General features: G+C 40.8%; 1 protein-coding gene across 1 annotated transcript in view; it reads left to right on the top strand.

Moving 5' to 3' along the window:
• timm50 (translocase of inner mitochondrial membrane 50 homolog (S. cerevisiae)) overlaps positions 1-19956 on the top strand; it is a 42458-nt gene that overhangs the window by 19420 nt on the left and 3082 nt on the right. The window contains exons 5-9 of the mRNA XM_023409591.2: positions 4906-4964; positions 6779-6898; positions 11565-11669; positions 12555-12653; positions 19321-19477. Of these exons, the coding sequence (XP_023265359.1) occupies positions 4906-4964; positions 6779-6898; positions 11565-11669; positions 12555-12653; positions 19321-19477 (540 nt within the window). The remainder of the gene's footprint in view (positions 1-4905; positions 4965-6778; positions 6899-11564; positions 11670-12554; positions 12654-19320; positions 19478-19956) is intronic.

Here is a 19956-nt window from a genome sequence, read left to right as displayed (position 1 = left end):
TTAGGGACCTTAGGGACCAGGGCCATATCATCCCTGAGGGTAAAAGTTCATGATCCCTCAGGGAGGAGAGATAGATAAGCTGTGCTCTTTCATCTCCTTCGTCCTCTCCTCCTTTTCTTCCATACCTCTCAGTCCGATCCTCCTCCTCCTTATCTTTTCTTGTTCCTCCCTGACCGCCTCCATTCTCCTCCTTTTTTCTCCTCTCTCTCGCTCTTCGTCCAGTATCCTACTTACTTTCTTTTTCCTGCTCCTCCTCCTCCTCCTCCTCCTAAGGGAGCAGCAGAAGGTGAGTGGAGGGCTGGACGATGGATGGAAGGATGGATGGATGGATGAATGGATGAATGGATGTATAAATAGGTCTTGTGGGACATGTTTAGCTACAGACTCTGTTTGTGCGCCAAGTGGCGGCATTCGTGTATGCAATGCAGAGGAGCGTCGGATACCATGGTAACCAGGGAATGTGCCACCTCATACACACATGCACATGAACATGCTCATGCACACAACGACGCACAAATCAACCCCCCTTGGATTTCATGACATCTATAATAACCCTGTGTGTGTGTGTTCCTTGAAAAAACACACACACACCCAAACATAGAGTAGATGAACAAGAACTTTGTGTTTCCTAGCATTTTGAAATGGTTCGTAAACACTCAATAGTCAGAGTAAAACTTGGAAGCAAAAACTATCAGCTGTCTCTCAGCTTTACACTGGATTCGGATTGTCAAAAACTCTTAACACTGAACACAAATAAAACATGCAAAATTCATTTCAAGATTATTTTTCTCACTCTTCTTTAGGAAGGCTGCACAGTTAATGGAAATATAATTGAAATCGCAATATGGCCAAGTGCAATATCCAAATCACAGGACCAGCAATATTATTGATAAAGGTAAAATGTGTCACATTGTTGTTCATTTTTAGCACCATAAGTGTTGTGGTGCTACAGAGACTCCCCACTACAAATCATATTTGTTTGGTACAAGACCAACAAAAATCACATCATCATTTTTATATTCATTTCAGAAATGCAAAAACAATCATTTCAACTGAAATTGCAATATCTGCCAAACTAATGGCAATGTGATTTTTTTTTTTTTTTTTTTTTTTTCTGATTGAGAAATGGATCAGGCCTTGAGCCACGCCCACCACCTGCTTGCTCCAGGTGGACAAAAAAAAAAAAAAAAAAAAAAGTCTTTATTTCGATTGCCATAATGAGAGAAAGTCAGGGAGAGGGGGGGGGGGTGTCATGTAACAAAAGGCCACAGGTCATATTTGAACCTGTGCCGCTGTGTTTAGGACTAAGCCTCGATAGTAAGAGCTCTACCAGGTGAGCGACTGGGCGCCCTCAGGAAGAGCAGATCTACTGGCTCTAACAACGTCTCCTTCAGTTGAAAAAAAAACATCTCACTCACTTGGAAGACTTTATTCTCTAACGTGTCATAGACTGACCATCAGAACACAAAACATACTGCACTTAACATGCATGGTTAAAGATAGATTGTATTCATTTGGACCCCGAGAGAACTGAACCGGACATCCTGTAACGGATGGCACAGCACAAATATGTGTACTGTTACACGCTTATTCAGTGCTGAACCTGAGCACAGAGACCTGCTAACATAGACCTCCTAACAGGCAGAGGCCCTCTAACAAGCTGATCATGTTGCACTTCCTGTGTAGATGTGGTGTCAGTGTCAAACAAGCTTTATAAAGCCACTGTACACAGCCTGCCCAGGACATGATGATAGCCAGTTCTGTGCACTCATAGTGCAGTAACCTCAACCAGGATAAATTTGGCTTGATTTGCATCAGCATCACACTGGCAGATCAGTACCAGGAGGAAAGTTGTTTGGCCCACATCGGCCCACCCAGGCTGACTCAGAGCACAAACGGCCCTGATCTGACAGCTCGACAGAGCGAGGCCTCTCACACAAAGAGCTGACATTGACTATGAAATGAAGAACGTTGGAGAGGGGGAGACGATGAAAGGAGAGTAATGAGAGCAGAGAAGAAAGAGGAGGAGGTAGCCTCTTCAATCCCAGAACATCATCAGGAGGAAACACACACAGGCAGCAACACGTGACCAACAGGAATTTCGCTTATTTTTCATCCAAACAAACTTGGTGCAGATGTAGATTTTGACTGGTTTGGATTTTCTTTAACTCTGGGAAGGAGGATTTTCAAGACTAGTTTTGAGAAATATGAGGTCATTTTGACTTAAAAGAGTTAGATCCACTTCCCTCTGCGTGGGTGGCTCTGTACGCAAACAAAACTTTATCACATAACCCATAACCATCATCCACTTTGACCTTTCAAGTCTTGAATCATTTTAAAACATTTCAAACTTCTCCTTTAAAAGCATCCTCTGTAATGGTACCACACAATTGTAAATAGCTGAATGAAACATGGTTTGTAGGAGTGCAACAAAAACATCAGATTCTCCCAGGGTTAGTGGGTGACATGTTCAGATGTCTTGGATAGACCTGCAGGTGGTGCTAATTTGAGAGTCAGGGGATCATGAAAGACATAAGGATTAATCTTTTGGGCAATATGAATACCTGAACCAAATTTCATGGCAAACCATCAAGTAGTAGCTTAGAAGTTTCCGTCAGGACCAAAGAGTTGGACTTGTTGGATTAGTGAAAGTAGGAAATTTTGACGTGAACAGTGACATCCTCCTCTCAGTGCTGGAAGCTGATAGGATGACAAATATTCCTCCTCCTCTCCATCCGTCTCCTGTCCTCCTCTGTTCATGCACCCATCAGCCACTCTGACAGAAGCATTACCTCATCTATGCCCCCATCACCACCACCTCTGTAAACTATGTCTGAAGCTCATTTACTCTTACTTCCTGGTTTAGAAGTGTGGGTCTGGCCTTAAGCCCAGCACACCACCTGCTTGCTCAAGGTGGACAGGTGAAAGAGCAGAGAGTATCAAGATGGTTAGAGGAGGAAACATCAGAGAGAGCCACATGTTTGACCCTCAGTCAGACCCAGACTCAGATGAGGAGTCTGTTGAGACCAGAACCAGTGACTAGCTGATGGATCAGAACCGTTAGCATCTTTTATTTGTTTGTTGTTTGTTAGCTTTAACTGGAAGTGGCTGACACAGTGTTAACTCTCTCTCTGTACTGACAAGGTTTCAGGTTTATTTGTTTATCAGGTTTATGTGTGTGTGCGTGCAGGGGAGCCCCAGCAGAGTGATATGACCCCGCTTTTGTTTTGTGTAGCCAACATCCCAAAACCCATAGTTCAGTTTAGTGTTCACCAAAAACACGAGCATGCTGGTCGACAGCATCGTCTGCATTTTTCTGACACCAGTTTCTGTTTCTTCACATCCACTCGTGTCTTTATGTTGACTTTGCTCGCAGTCCTGCCACCTCTGAACATCTGGAAGACAAATGAAAGTGTCGATTTATTTTGTGTTTTTTTTTTCTTTTTTTTTTCTTTTTTTTTTTTTTTTAGCTAACAGCTTGAATTTGCTGTAAAACTGAATCAAATCAGTTTATTTTTTTCAATCTCAGGTGCATATATTTTTTTAATTTAGGGATTCTACATGTACATGTACATCCACCCTCTTTTTATTCACCACCCCCATCTGGTATCTACATTATACATATACATACAGTATATATACACACCCACATGTGTGAAAGCGCGTCATCACAGCAGGACTGTGGCAGATGGCTTCTGCTTCCTGCTTCAGCACGCCGCTTTGAACCCTGGGGGATAGAATCCCCGGGGACCGGAGCGTGCTAGCTTCAACGGAGCATGTTTAAAGATGAAGGTGGAGGGATAGAGAGAGGCACGCGTGTGTGTAACTTGCTATTGTGCCCCTGTTTGCGGTAATGAGCCCATGGCCCCATGGGAAATGAAGTCTTTATTATTATTAGTCATCAGTGTGTTGACAGCTGGAGTCGTCATAGCAGGATTCATCTAGCTGGCTTATCGCCGTCATCAGCAGGTCGCGCCTCAACCTCATTGATCACTTTGGAGGCTGCAGGTTGAACCATGTGACTCCTCTGATCAGCACAATGATAATAACTAATCCGCTAAGCTTCATGTTGACAGCCCAACCAATCAGATCTCATCCAGCTTTGCTCTGTTCCTTTCCAGGTGGAAGTAATTGAAGGGGATGAAACCACATTTTCTCATCTTCAGTCATTTTATAAACCTGTAAATGTATGATGTTGCTGTCGTTTCAGCTTAGATTTGTGGATGATTCTCAGCTGTTTCGGCTTTGTCTCACAGGCTTTAACACAGTGATTATGTCCAGAAAATATTAATAAGTGATTTAAATTGACTCAGCTGATGTTTATTCAGACCTAGGGCTTCCGTGATTAGTCGCCATAATTAACGACAAATTGTTTCCCATACATTGATTTATTTGTGGCGGCCAGTCACTATTAACCGCCATATATTTATTGACTAAATCATCTATGGTCACACTGCCTCTCTGTCCCCTGGACTGCTCTCTCTGCTCTGCGGGAGAGGCGGGGCTACAGGTACACATACACACACACACACACACACACACACACACACACACACAACACACACACACACACAGCAAACGGCACATAGAACCATTTGAAGTGAAGATAACTGAAAATTACTGAAGTTGATGTTACTATGACTGAACTTTACTGTAAGTGCAATAAAAAGTAAAAGACCAATGAGAACTTTATCCAACCACCTATTCAACAAACAACAAACAGTAATCGTAAAACGTGGCAGATTGTTGTAAACTAAACTGGAGCTTTTTAATATCTTTGGTCCTTGTAGCTGATATATACTCTCATAAAGTCCTAAAGTCATCTGCTGCTGCTGCTACATGAGAATTTACACTGAATATGTATTTGAGAAAATGTCTAACCCTTTCTTCCGTTCTTCCTGTCAGACCCTCCAGTCGTCCAGCAGTTGAAAAGAACCTTCAAATACTTCCAAGACTACAGACAGGTGAGCTAAAGTCAGACACCATGAACTTCAACTTCAAGTTTTCATGTCATAAGGTAAAACCAGGAGGAAATAACCTTTCGGTTTAAAGCTTTTTATGTTTTTTCCCTGGAAGTTTGGGGACGTGTAGTTGGATATGATGGGTTTTCCAAAGAGAGGAGGTTTTTTTCTTTTTTTCTCATTGTCTGCAGCAGTGGTTCCCAACCTTTTCTTTTTCCTTTTTAACCTGTGTCTTCAGTGATCACAAGTGGTCAGCTCTAAGTTCATCCGTTCACACCTGCTTTAACCAATCGACTGTGTGTGTGTGTGTGTGTGTGTGTGTGTGTGTGTGTGTGTGTGTGTGTGTGTGTGTGTGTGTGCGCGCAATATTTGGGAGGCAGACGTATTTGTAGTGTACCATAAGATTGACAATCAAAATAATTTCAATAACACATAAGATACAGATACAGTGTCTTGCACCAATACTCTCTCACACAAATCCACATTTACATGTTACTCAATTTGACAGTTGTCCAGGATACACAAAACAACAATTGCAATTAAACTATTAAAAACATATCAAAAATATGTAAAAAAAAAAAAAAAAATCACAGTATAATGTAATTGCTTCTTATTAAAGTGACATAACATGTTCAAATGACTGGAATTCAGTTATAAGACAAGGAGAAACGCTTTTACATGAAGGGTCCGTCATACAAATTCACAATGGCCTATGTTTAAATGGCAATCTCAGAGAATTTCATTTAAATAAATATCTGTTAGGTCACTATTGCCAAATGAGGCAACACAATCATGATTGAGCCTATCGCCCACTGGTTATTATTAAGCAGTATTACCTGCAGCATTACAAACTGGGTGTCTGTGGCAACATCCTGAAAAAATGCTGTATTAAGTTGCTGTTAATGCAAAGCAAACATTTTGTACTACTGCAGCTTCACATTTAAAGCATTTCTCTGGTGAAACACGAGTTGACTTTTATTATCAATAATCACAGGAAATACGATTTGTTTGTCAGTAAACTTAGCACATACCGCTATCGTTCATCAAAAATGTGTCCACTAAACAAGACAACTGTTATTTCTTTGACAGTGGATCAGTTTGAAATATTGTTGGGAGAAATGGAAGAAGAAGAGCAGCCACAGTGAGCTGTTAGATGAGGAGCTGCAGGCGACAGATTGCACACCTCAACTTCTCAGCCAGGCAACCGAGTCCTTTCACTGTGCCCTCTCCTTGGTTTTTACTCGGTTACCAGAATATTTAAAATCAGGTTTTACTGTGGAAACCACAGTTTTGTATTTTTGCTGAACTTGGCAGTAGATGGGAAATGTTTTTATCCTGGTCTCTCAACCTTCTGCCAACCCCACACTGCACATCCCATTTTGATTTCATATTCCTGCAAGAAGGGGCTCTATGCAGATTCAGATTATAGCTGTGGATTTTCCTCAGTAAAGTTGTGGAGTCAAGATTTTCAGTTCTGAATGTACAAAGTGATTTATCAATACTTTCAGTATATGTAAGCATATCTTAATATGGGCATATCCTATCTTCCTTTTTGTTTAGTTTTTTAGTTTTTTTCAGAGTGTAATATGAGCTGATTTAGCATTTATCTAGTAGCTATTAGAAGAACTGTTAAGTACAAGTATAAAATGTATGTAGGCTGGATTTTCCCTTCTGAAGCCAGAACTTCCAGTATTTTCTCAGACTTGCCAACTTCCTCCTCTGACTCCGGACGATGTTGTGAAATATGTTAATGCATTCATTTCTGAAGGCACAGTGTGACCTGCTGTGTGTGTATGTGTGTGTGTTGATAATTATAGATGATCATTGAGCCGACGAGCCCGAAGCTGCTGCCCGACCCTCTGAAAGAGCCGTACTACCAGCCTCCTTACACTCTGGTGCTGGAGCTCACCGACGTCTTGCTGCACCCGGAGTGGTCGGTATGTGTCGTCACACTCACACACACTAGGAGCTGGTTCATGGTCTCTCAGAACTAGTGCTGTTGGACCTAAAATAGAGAGCGAGAGAGTGAAGTACAATGCCTCAGATTGTTGGTTACAGACTATTTACTCCCCTGTCCAGTCTGTTTCAGTTCAGCTCACCTGCAGTGCTGCTGCTCCACTAAACTCCATTATCTGCCTACATGAGTCTGATGTTTTCATGTCTATGGCGCTGTTCAGACCTGGTATAAACATCTGTCTCAGGTAATCCAATCACAAGCTGACAGCCCTAAGTTCAGGTGTGAACGCACCCAAGACACATTTGAGGACACATTTCAGATCAAATCACTCAGACCACATTCAGAGTTCTTTTAGCAGTGGGAATGCAAATGTGTCCTGGCCAAATTGAAGGACCATCTGCTCTACTGACGTCCTCTGACATGGTCTGATTAGTCCCAACACAGTTTATAATGAACCAAAATATTTTACTATTTCAAATAATAAAAACTAAATAAATCAACTAAATAAAACCTTATTTCACTGTAGAGCTGTGCACGGTGTGATTCGCTTCATGCCACACTCTCTCACACACACTCACACAAGCACATTGACAATCGACCCGTCTATGTGATTGGCTAAAAACAACAACACATACCTGTTTATTTGCATATAAAGCAGGAAGTGAGATCACTGGAGACACATGTGGAGACACATTTTAAATCCAGGTGTGAACTGAACTTAGAGCTGACCACTTGTGATCAGATCACTGAAGACGCATGTTAATGCAGGTCTGAACAGGGTCCATGTTGGTCATCTGTGACGGGAAAACATCTGATTTCCACACAGTCAAAGGAAGTGAAAGTGTGTTTTCTGATCATAGCTTGGTAAATAAAATCTATATGCACCATGAGCAACTTTCCTGCCAGACTGACAGCAGCTGAGCTGAGAGCATTGAGTGATGCATCATCGACTTTTAGGGGACAGTCCCAGTCTGAAGAAAATTTGGGGGTGTGGAGTTAAAAAGAAGTAACTTACCAAAACTCATCATCGCTGCCGCAGGCTACAGGCTGCAGGATACATTAGCCACTTCTAGCATAAGACACCACAGTCATCTACCCACCGTTTTGCACTTGAGTTGCATTGTGGGTAACGTCTGACAGTGTTACAGGAGCATGAGTGAAGTAATCGGAGCTCCTCACAGGTGACTGACCAGTGACCTGTTACAGAAATGTTTTCTGTTTCATGTTCTTCTATTCTGCCTCTGGATTCCTCCACTGCACCTCCCATACTACTTTCTTTCCTCTTTCCCTGTCTGTCTGTCTATTGCTAAACATTCGTTATAAGATGATCTGTTAAGCTGTATATATAGGATATTATGTGGTGGAAGACTTCACATCAGAAGCAGCAGAAAGGAAACAGGTAACAGTTAATGGTATGAAGGAGGGAGGGGCTGAGGTGAATGGGTGGGGATAATGTTTTATGGGACAGGTGGAGGATACGGTGTGTGTCGGAGGTGTATCCCACCACCTGTCGACTTGTTGTCTGACTCTCCTCTTTATACTCATATACACACACACACACACACAAGTACATATACACATACAAAAACACACTCACTCTGTGAACTTACCTGACAGGTGTGCTGCAGCCGTAACTCGACACCTGCTGTCTGTTAAAGCAGACAAACACACACACAGCTATCTTCCCTCTTTCTTCACTGTACATCCCCTGTCCTCAACACACACTTCATGTCCTTTTGTAACCCTCCAACCTCTCTCTCACACACACACACACACACACACAAACACGCACACACACACACGCGCACACACACACACACACACACACACACACACACATCACCAAAAAATCCAAACACCAAACTGTCACCAGCATTTTATAGCTGTAACTGTGGCTGCAGATTATCAGAGTCCTGAGTCAGAGAGTAACTGAAAGAAAACTCTATCTGAGAACATCAGTCTGACTATCACTACATAATCACACACACACACACACACGGTTCAACAGCCCTCAGGCTGTAGATGTTGTGTGTTTAACTTGAGCAGCAGCAAACAGGAGCCGACCTGAGCAGAGAAGGTCGCGACCTCTGAGGGTCTGACCGTAACAAAACAACGGCTGTTAAGCTGCTACAGTTACACTCACACTCACACACACACACACACACACACACACACACACACACACACACACACACACACACACACACAGACAGACACACGCCTTTTACATCAGGCTGTGGTTGCAGTGTTGATCTTATATGTCAGCTGACCAACTTTCTTCTGTTGTCAAAAAGCTGCTCATTCGAGCTCTTATTCACTTTATAAACAAAATGTGGGCTCTGTGTTTTTCAGAGTAAAATTGCCATCACTTTGTTGTCAACAGCAATACATTTAAATGAACAAATTTCTTAGATTAAATAGTCTAAAGGTAGATGTCCATGTGTAGTTTGATTATAAAGCAGGTCTAGGTTCTATAATAATACTGTGAAAGTATACAGAGAAATGCACACAGCCTGTATTCAACACCGAGCCTTAAGACCAGTTGTAAAGACTTCTGAAACTTTGTGATGTCACAACAGAGCAGTCACCACCCTCAGAGCATCCTCTCTTCTGATTGGCTCACTGTTGTCACTAGAGCTCCAGAAGCCTAAGAGAGGAGATGTAAAACAACACTGAGATGTTTTTTTGGTTCTTGGTAAGAAATAAATCAGAGCCTTAAAAGTAAACACTAATTTATTAACAGGTATGAGGTGCTAATGTGGAATCTGCTGTGGGGATTTGCTCCCATTCAGACACAACAGCATCAGTGAGACCCGACACTGATGTCGGGCTTTAACTTCTGTCCCACAGTCTGTGTTCCAATTCATCCCAGAGGTGTTGGGTGGAGGGTTTCGGTCAGGACGTAAGTCGGGCAAGTCATTCAGGTTCTTCCACACCAAACTGGGAAAGTGTATCTTCATGGAGCTGACTTTGTGCATGTGGGCCTCAACATGTTGAAACAGGAAAGAGACAAACACAAACTGTTGACAGGAAGTGGGAGGAACGCTGTTGTATAAATAAAATTCAGAGCTGGAGCATTATGACTTCTCTTCTCTGGAACCAGTCTTTTCTTTCCCTCTGCAGGTCTCTGCAGGTCTGAGACTCGCAAAGTTCACCTGCTGCTTTCACATTAATAATTACCCATTATATGTTTTCACCTGTCATTCCATTACTTCCTAATAGGAATATGGCTGGAGCTATGAAACGCCTATCACAAGTTTCAGCTCTATGGTCTGATCATTTAAAAACTTTAAGTGTTGAGTATGTGGTAGACACCACATACTCAACACTTAAAGACAGTTGTGTGTCAGCCAGAGACTGGAAGCTACTGCTTGTGTCTGAGATAAAGAATTAAATGGCAAAGAATGTTTGAATGTAGACGCTCTGTTGATGCAGCAGGGATATGAACACTGTGTTTCTACTGTTAAACTCTCCATAGTCACAGTGAAAGATAAAGTTACTAGTGTTAGTTATATGGTCTGATAAACCTCAGTCCTGGATTGTGTTTGTCTCATTGGTACCTTAAATAACCCGCTACCACCAAACATTTTCTGAGTGTTATGTCCCGTCTTGCACAACTTGAATACCTCATCTTCCCTGAGTCCCATGTAGCCACGGGAATAAATTACTAGATTGCTAACTGGTGTATTTATTTACAAATTGCTGTTCAATAGGAGGAGAGTGGATTTCAGCTGTAAGGTGGACAAAGGAAAAAATAACAACCAAAACATCTATCTAGAAACAAAACATCAACTAACCTCCCTAATTAACAAAAAAAGGAGAAAAGTGATCTAAAGGAAAAGGTAATCCACCCCTACCAATTCTCAAACTATAACGAGGCTCAAAACATGACAAACAGGGCTGTAGACAACAGTGTGGTCGGTTTTGGACAGGAGGAAGATGTGCTTCTATTCCCCTTGCAGCTCGGCCACACCATCTTGGTTCCTTTTAAGAGCCAATCAGCTGCAACCCTCAGGGCTGTGCACCAAACACCTATTTACATACACTCACTCATTCACACGTCACGCCACCTTTCAAGCCACAGAGAAACAAACGTATACAAAAAGATTTGTAACACTGAAAAAAAACTTGACAGCTCTAAAGGTTTTTAAGCTTTTATTGAGGTTTTAATAAGTTTTTTTCTCACGCTTAATTAACTCCTCTAGATTGATCTTTATCATTATCTAATATTTTTATGCACGCCATGGATCAAACGTTTTTATTGTAGTAAATACGATTTACTTTGTGAATGTTCGATTAACGCTTAATTTTTTTTTTTTTCTTGTGTGTGTGTGTGTTTTGAATTTTTGTTTTTTAAACATCCGACCTCTAACCATTTTGGAATTGAGATAGGGAATCAATAAGCAGAATCTGAATTGATCAAATTCAAATGATACCAAACCATACCTTCAGCTGGTGTGTGATTTAATATTAGAAAAGAGGGATTCAAATTCAAAATATGCCTCAGAAAAAAACACTGTCGCCCATCCATGTGCTGTGCTGATGGTCATCCCACGTCTGACGAAATGACTTGGCACTAGTTACATCAGAGTGTATCTCCTGTGGACTTGCTGACTGGTTTGTGTTTTTCCTGTCTGTGTTTCCAGTTGTCCACTGGTTGGCGGTTTAAGAAACGTCCAGGCATTGACTACTTGTTCCAGCAGCTTGCACCACTTTATGAGATCGTCATCTTCACTGCAGAAACCGGCATGGTGAGAGAGACACACACACACACGCAGATCATTTAGTCCTGTTTACCTCTAAATACGCCCTCAGAGGCTTCACTGTCATGCTGATGTGAGCTGACTTTCTGTCTGATCAGATCTGTTGTTTGTGTTGTTGTTTTATCAGCGTCTGCTTCACTGTTGTTTACTGTCAGAGCCACAGCTGCCTGAGGAAACACACAGATTAAGAGTCTTTTTAGTGACACATCTGTGATGTGATTGGTGGTCTGTTTTCATTCATTCAGGTTTTAGCTGCAGTTCACAAAGTTTGGAAAGTTATAGAACAAAGTCACTGAAGGTAAAACTCAGTGCTTTTCAGACTGGTTGGTGATCCTCTGAGATGTTAACAGAGCCGTCAGTCAGATCTCTGGTCTGTTTGTGTATTTTTGGTCTTCAGTCGTCTGTAGACAATTTGACACACTTCACACACAAACAGATTTCAGACACGTAAACAAACAAAAGTCTGCATGTTCAGTGTTCCTCAATTTCTTCCCAACTAACAACAACTATTCACTCACTATTCACACCTTTTTACTTGTTGAGTGTCATTAAGGCTGCAACCAAGATTAGTTTAATTACTGATTAATCTGATTGATCTGACTGATCTTCAGTTCAAAAGGACATGAAACGGAGAAAAGAAGCAAAAGTGACACCAGAGAAAGTTTGAAAATTTTTACTTAAATGAAAATGAAAAAAAAATCCTGACTTATATTTAATGTTTGCAAACTGTTAATCTGATTCAGCTGACAAATAAAGTTTATAGTCTGTTATGGCTGCTGGTGCTGATTATTTTGTTTGTTTGTTTGTTTGTTTGTGTGTGTGTGTGTGTGTGTGTGTGTGTGTGTGTGCGTGCGCGCGTGTGCGTGCGTTCAGACAGCGTATCCTCTGATTGACAGCATCGATCCTCAGGGTTTCGTCATGTATCGTCTCTTCAGAGATGCAACACGCTACATGGAAGGACATCATGTAAAGGTACAGTGTGTGTACGTGTACTTGAACTTCTATCTTTGTGAGGAGTTTGGTACACCTTATGAAGTGGGGACATTTTGGCATGTCCTCACAACTTCAAAGGGTTGTTTGAAGGTTAAGACTTGGTTTTAAGCTCCAGGTTAGAATGAGGTTTAGGTTTAGGTCAGGGTTAGTTAAAGTGTTGTGGTCAGGTATTTAGTTGTGATGTTAAGGTCAGGGTCTCCCATGGAGATGGTGAAAATGTTCCAACAATTTTTAATGGACTAAAATAAACTCTTGGTGTGAAAACATATTAAATTAATTAGTAATGCTACAAGCATGTTTTTTTGCTGCCGATACCGATCAATATCATCTTTGTCATGAATGGCAGATGGCATCTCACACACTTTGTAAAAGTTCCACACAGCTCAGCTGACATGTTTTGTTTTGGTGGCCTGTTGTGCAGCGGTGCAGTGAACAAGGTGGGAGGCGGGACTACACTACACAGCACACAGTGCTTCTCTCAGCCGCAGACACCAGAGTATTAACCACAGGAGATCGCTTTTAAGGTGATCGGTGACTACAAGCATTAATGCCGATTACGTGTTTTTAATGAAAATCATTAATAATAACGATCAGCATCCCTAAAATGAACATTTAATAATGATCAGGTGAGTTTCAAAATGTACTGTATTATTTTCAAATTTCATGGTTATACCGTATCTTTTTTTACTTAATTATTTATTTCATATTTCCTTATTTATTTAATAATGAACAAAGGTCGTGCTCAGACAGCTGAATCTCTGTGAGCAGAGAACAACTAAAACATATCAGAAAATAAGTTTTCTGCCAATTCTTTTATTTTTTTTATTTTTATTTATTGTTTTGTTGCTTATAGAAGTGCAGAACAGCTAATCTGATGTTGTACAGAGAGAAACTAGATAAAACACCTGTACTCTGTTACAGAGCCTCCACAGAGCCATGTTACCCCCTGTGTCTACTCTCCATAGCTGCCTTCTGCTGCTGCCATTGATTTCTCCTCCTCACCCCAATAGAAATGCGTCCTCCCTCCCTCCCTTGCCTCTTCCATCTTCCTCTCAGGCCTCATTAACCTTCTGCCTCCTTCCCTCTCTCTCCTCTTCCTCTTATCTCGCTTCCCCTACACCCTCCTTCACCTCTGCCTTCCTTCCTCCTCTCCCCTCTCATTTCTTCAGCTTCTTCCTTCCTCCCATGCCCCCCCCCAACACACACACACACACACACACACACACACACACACACCCATCCCCCCTTCTTCCTCCCCCTCCTTCTCTTCCCTCTGTCTCCCTCCAACTGTCATCTCTGTGTGTCCTATTGAGGAACAGTCTGGAGGTTGTAAGGAGATTGTTAACCTACTTCCCAGAGAGAAGACACACTTACCATCTCATCTCCATAACGTCAAGACAGAGCTGAATGCAACAGATGCTAAGAGAGAGTTATTAATGCTCCATATGCTGAAGGAGAGTTAGACACATATGTCAAGAGAAAGTGTCCCATGAAATTGAAATTGTTGTTTACATGTGTCTGTGGATGTTCATTTCCTGCCATCTATGGCTGTAATCCACACACAGTGTGAAGCCTATGTCACACAGGAGCAGGATGTTCTCTTTTCAGGAGTGACTATGATGAAATTGCTGCTTTTCTGAGCAATTCTCATGCGTTAGTGTTGGAAAATGGGGAAGTGATGTATCCCAACAATTAGACACATGTCCCACAATGATGCACATTGAGATGTGAAACAACAGGTGTGGATGTTTCGATGCATCGTGACCTTTAGACTTGTGAAAGCTGTGTGTGTCACACCGCTGAGGAGCGGCCGTTTGAGTGAGGGGTGTAGCAGGTTAGAGGATGAAGAATATATACATTCAGATGTGGAGCTAGGGCTGCATGATATGCGAAAAACATTATATTGTGATTATTTTGGCAGATATTGTGATTTCAGTTGGACTTGTCATTTTACATTTAATTTTCACACAAAAAATATGATGATGTGATTTTTGTTGGTCTTATTCCAAACAAACATGTTCCTTTACATGTGGAGAATATGATTTGTAGGTTGGCACGTCTCTGTAGCACCACAACACTTATGGTGCCAATAATGCACAATAATGTGACTCATTTTACCTTTATCAAAACAATGGCAGCTCCTGTGAGTTGGATATTGCACTTGGCCATATTGTGATTTTGATTATATTTGGATTAATTATGCAGCTCTAGATGTGGTCTATTCAATTGTATTAGCTGCTGTGGTGGATTACGAGCTGCTCATCACTCTATGCACTGTGTTCAGCTAAATGATGACAGAGTTTATTCATAGATGTGACAGCATGGTCTAAATGTCCAGTGATAAACAGCACAGCCTCAGTCGACCAGTAGGATGGCTACGGAGTCTTACCTTAAAAATGACCTGTCCACACTTCAGCTGCTCGGTGTGGGAACTTCAATCATCTGAAAACCATTGGCAGTGTTCATTTAAAATGTGAGAAAAGTAATGTTCTTTCTGATAATTGGTGGTTGAGACTGCAGCATATTGAGCTTGTTCTACCAGTAGTTTTATTTCCTGATATTGTTCCAGAAATGTTGAATCGATGTGTATTTAATAACATTAATTCCTCATAAGCTCCAGTGTGGACCCTTCTCCTCACCCTCTTATAAAACCTGACCAACACCCAGCTATTGTTTGCTGCCCTGCATCTGAGCGTCGGCTGCAGACCTGGAATGGATCAGACGTCTTATTGTTTGTTGGCTGTTGCCGGGATAAGAAACACAACAACACAACAGTTGGATTAACTGTCTTCCTTCAGAAGTAGTTGTTTTTATTGGGGCCTGCTGTCTGAGCAGGGTTTATTGTCAGGACGTTAGTGGAGTGTTTCTGCTTTCTCTCCCTCACAGTCTGATTTTACTTTATACTAAACCTCAGGAGACAATGATGAAATTCACTCATTCATTCAAACCATTATTTATACAGGGAAGGCCATTGAGAGCAGGCTCTCCTGTTCAAGGACATCCTGAAAAAAAATATACAATACGAGACAATAATAAAAGTGTAAAAACTATTTTGAACAGATAAGCAATATACAATGTATTGTAATGTAATGTATAAAAAAAAAAAGAAGCCATTTATAAAAGCAATATGACTCTGTTTAAAGCGGTCAGCTAACAGAGATTTAAACACATTAAAAGGGGTTAACTAATGATTAATTAATAATCTAATTGTAATCTTTTTTGCATATTATTCCACTTGTGTCCAGCGTAAAATTTAACAGCCAATTTCCCAGCTTCTGTGCTAACATGTTGATTCTCAAAGACCAAATAGTGTTGTGATTTAGCGCAGTGTGAAGATGAGCTAAAGTTAATAAAACATAAATAAAAATAATGCAGTGTTATTGATCCTGCCGGTGACTACCACCCTACAGTTTGATACGGATCACAATGATGAGCCCTTAAGATGTCCCTAGTTATGAATCTAACTGCATCACACCACTACTACACCACTACTCATTTTCAGTGGTTTTTAAACTATGTTTTGATTGTTTTTCCATCCTGTACAAGCCAGCGCTCATCTTCACCAACACAACAGCAACACAGGCACTGTTTTCAGCTAAAAATGACAAACAAACATTTAAGTAAAATATGTTCATTTGTCCATATGACTCATGAATGGATATAAGTCAAACAGTCTAGACCTATTCTCACATTTTTACACTATGTTAAAATAACAAACTTCGACAGTAAGTAAAATAAAGTGTGTTAATTGGTTAAATGTTCAGTATGTTTTCAAGGCGAGGCAAGTTTATTTATACAGCACCATTCGGACACGAGGCAATTCAAAGTGCTTTACAGAGGCATGGAAATACATTAAAAATAGAAATTTAAAATGACATTTAAATACCATTTAAAAACAATACAAATGAATTTGAATAAATTTAACTAATTAGATAAATAAAAGACATTAACAACAAGCAAATGCACAAGATTAAAAAGATGTTGTGTATGTATTATGTAATGTTTAATATATACAGTATGTATATGTGTGTGTGTGTATATATATATATATATATATATATATATATATATATACACATAAAAACCTGAAAACAAACACATCCTTGTACAATTTTAAAGACAACACAAACAAGACTACTGGCCAATTCCACTTTAACAAGAGTTTAATATAAGTTAACTTATATAAGTTATAAGTTAATACTAAAGGTCAAAAACAAGTTTGGTAAGTGGCAAATAAAGCAGGAGCACTCAAGAAAGACAGGTGTGTAGCATAGACTTCATACCATGAGCTGACGTCACAATAGGTAATCAGATATGACCGTACAAAATATTTAATAAGCTCTCGTTTAATTCTGCAACAGTAGATGAATCATTTTTAAAGGTAAATTTCCCCTACTTTTAAAAAAATGTCAGATGTGAGTCTCACAGGGAGAGAATAAACTCACCGCTGTGGTGTGAACAGAGCTAAAGTGAAACACTGTGACGTGTCTGACTGTGATCTCCTCTGCTGAGTGTCGATGTAGCGTCTGCTCCTCACAGCAGTAGATGTCATCTCTGGTTCGGGTCTCCAAACAGAGGCGGCAGTCACAGATGGTTCCTGCCAATGACATCACACTGCAGATTTTATGAGTGGCATTTTCATACAAAGACACACAGAGGAGAGTGGAGGTGTGGAAGTTGTCATGTTTACGACCTGTCATTAACGTGTGTGTGTGAGAGTGAGTTAACCACCGACCCGAAGCTAACTTCTGTTTTTGCTTGTTTTCCAGCTGTTCATTTATAAATAATATCAGAATGACATGATCATAGTTTGAACTGACATGTCCACAACAGAACAACATTCAACATCACAGGTTCTGTTCTGAGCTGCCGCACATGTGGCAGACACACATCATACAGACAGGAGTGAAATTAGGGTAGCCTGGATGTGCCAATCTGGGGAGTGATTGTGATAGAGTTTGATGCTTGTTGAACTCCACAGTGATCAATTCCACTTTTTACAAATAAAAAAAGCAACACTGATTCATTATCCAGAGAGTGAAGGACTTACTAGATAGATTGTATCACCAATAAACACAAAAACAATCATTCAAAAGTATTATACCTTTGCTAATCGGCTTTTTAGAAAATTGACCAGCTTCTTCAGTAAACATTTGCACCATAAAAGCACAAGATGAGACTCTGAAAATGAATGTTTTAGAGATATGGGCCATGTTGAGAAAACCCTCTGATATCAGGCAGGTAGATGAAGTCTGAATCAGAGGAAATAACAGATTCAGTATCAAGGAGCTGCAGGTGTGCTGAGATGAATTTAGTCTGTAGTCATGAAATTAGAGATGGGGGCTGTGGTGCAGAGCTGCTCCACTTTTGTCATGTAAATAGTAAAAGAACTTCCTGAACCAGGCTTGAGGTAATCTAGAAGCTTTAAACCTTCATGGACAGTCAGTCATCTGGAACATTTTTTACTGCTGACTACGTCTGAAGAGCGAGTGTCTGAGTGAAGGTTCATCTTACATGTAAAAAAGAAGGTGTTCTGCTGTTTAACCAAATCAGGCTTTGAACAAATCACAGAAATACTGTATTTCAACAGTGAAATTTCCCTGGTATATTTATTGTAACATTCAGTGAGGTGTTTTTTAAATGTCACAAATTAATCGTGGATTAATGACACTTTATGCAGGAGAGGTCATTTCTATCATATGTTAATATTTACACGTTTTAATCCCAATTTAACATCTAAACCTGTGGTTCTCAACCTTTTTGACCCGTGATGTTGAAACCAAACAGAAGGTTTGATTTCTTTATTTGCTTTATTTGCCAGAGATTCTTGTCCTGTTTCTTCTGAATCATATTCAGAGGTAGATGTCGTCTACATGGAGCCAAACAGTAAAAATTACAGGAAAGACTGAAAAAAAATAGAATTGAAATGATGATAAATGTGTTTTCTGCTTCCCTGTGCTGCTCACTACCTCAGACTGATCTGATGACCTCCATGGTCTGAACCATATGAAGTGAAAACGGGGGTGAATGTACCTAAATATCATTATTGTACATACGTATGTGTATGTGTGTGCGTGCGCAGATGCTTCAGTTTCCGTTCTAGCTTTTCAGAACACACACACACACTCTGAGGGAAGACAGATGCCTTTTATTCATTGGCTGTGAGGAGGATGGACAAATGTGTCCACTGGGGTTTGCACACAAACACACACACGGCTGCCTCAGCAGCCGTTTTTTGGGGGCTGGGCACCAGATGAGCTTGGTGATAGAGACAACACGGAGCGTCCCCCTCCATCTGTCTCACACATACAAATATACACACACACTCATAGTCACCAGCTGGGCCTACCATAGAAAGTGTGTGTTTTGTGGGTTTTAATCTGAGTGAATATTAAGGATTATTAAAATAATAGTTGCTTATTTGATTAGGGCTTAAAAAGGTCAACTGAGTCCCACAGCTTCTGTTGGGCTGGAGGGGGGACAGGCTAATTAAAACAAACCTAACCAACCCAAAGTGTCTTTATTTTATTTTAGTGTGGTTTTCATACCTAAAAGTAGATCCTCCATCACCTTGGTTACCCACTTTACTCAGAGTTTCAGATCTCTGAGTCATTTCCATGATGGACTGTATGATGTCTTTTTTCAGGACGTTTCGTGTCTGAACAGAGACACCAGTAAGGTGATTGTGGTGGACTGTAAGCGGGAAGCGTTCAGCCTGCAGCCCTTCAACGGCATGGCTCTAAAGAAGTGGGACGGAAACTCGGAGGACCGGACACTCTACGACCTCGCCAACTTCCTCAAGAGTAAGACACAGAGCAAGGCATTCAGGGCCCCATCCCTCCCAGTCTGCCTGTTTATTTCTCTCTTTCCATTTTCATGTACATTGCCATACAACGCTCAAGTTTAAGTTACAGTCAAGTCAAGTGGGGATCTTCCAAAGTTACTGTCTCTTCAGTAGAAAACTCTCTGCTGAGCTATGGCACAGGGACAACACCCTACTGTCATGTGAAGATTTGTTGCCTGGAATAAACCTGCTCACACTGATTTGTCTAAATCAGTCATTAACTTTGGCAGGTGATAATGTTGTTAGGATTATAGATTTTGTCGGCATTCAGAAAGAAAACAGAGTGGTATCATTTGGAAATGAGAACTCCTCCAGATGTAGGGTTGCACGGTATACCGGTACCAGTATAGTACCGCGATACTAGAGTTTTGAAAACGGTACTATACCAGCATTTAAAAACAAACGGTACTTTCATTTTATTTTATTGAATGCAAATGA

This window comes from Seriola lalandi, unplaced genomic scaffold (assembly GCF_002814215.2).
Source record: "Seriola lalandi dorsalis isolate HSWRI2012SDOR001 ecotype SW California unplaced genomic scaffold, Sedor1 jcf7180002054399, whole genome shotgun sequence".
Lineage (NCBI taxonomy): Eukaryota > Metazoa > Chordata > Actinopteri > Carangiformes > Carangidae > Seriola > Seriola lalandi.
The sequence above is the reverse complement of the archived record's forward strand: the minus strand, read 5'-3'. Positions and strand labels throughout refer to the sequence as shown.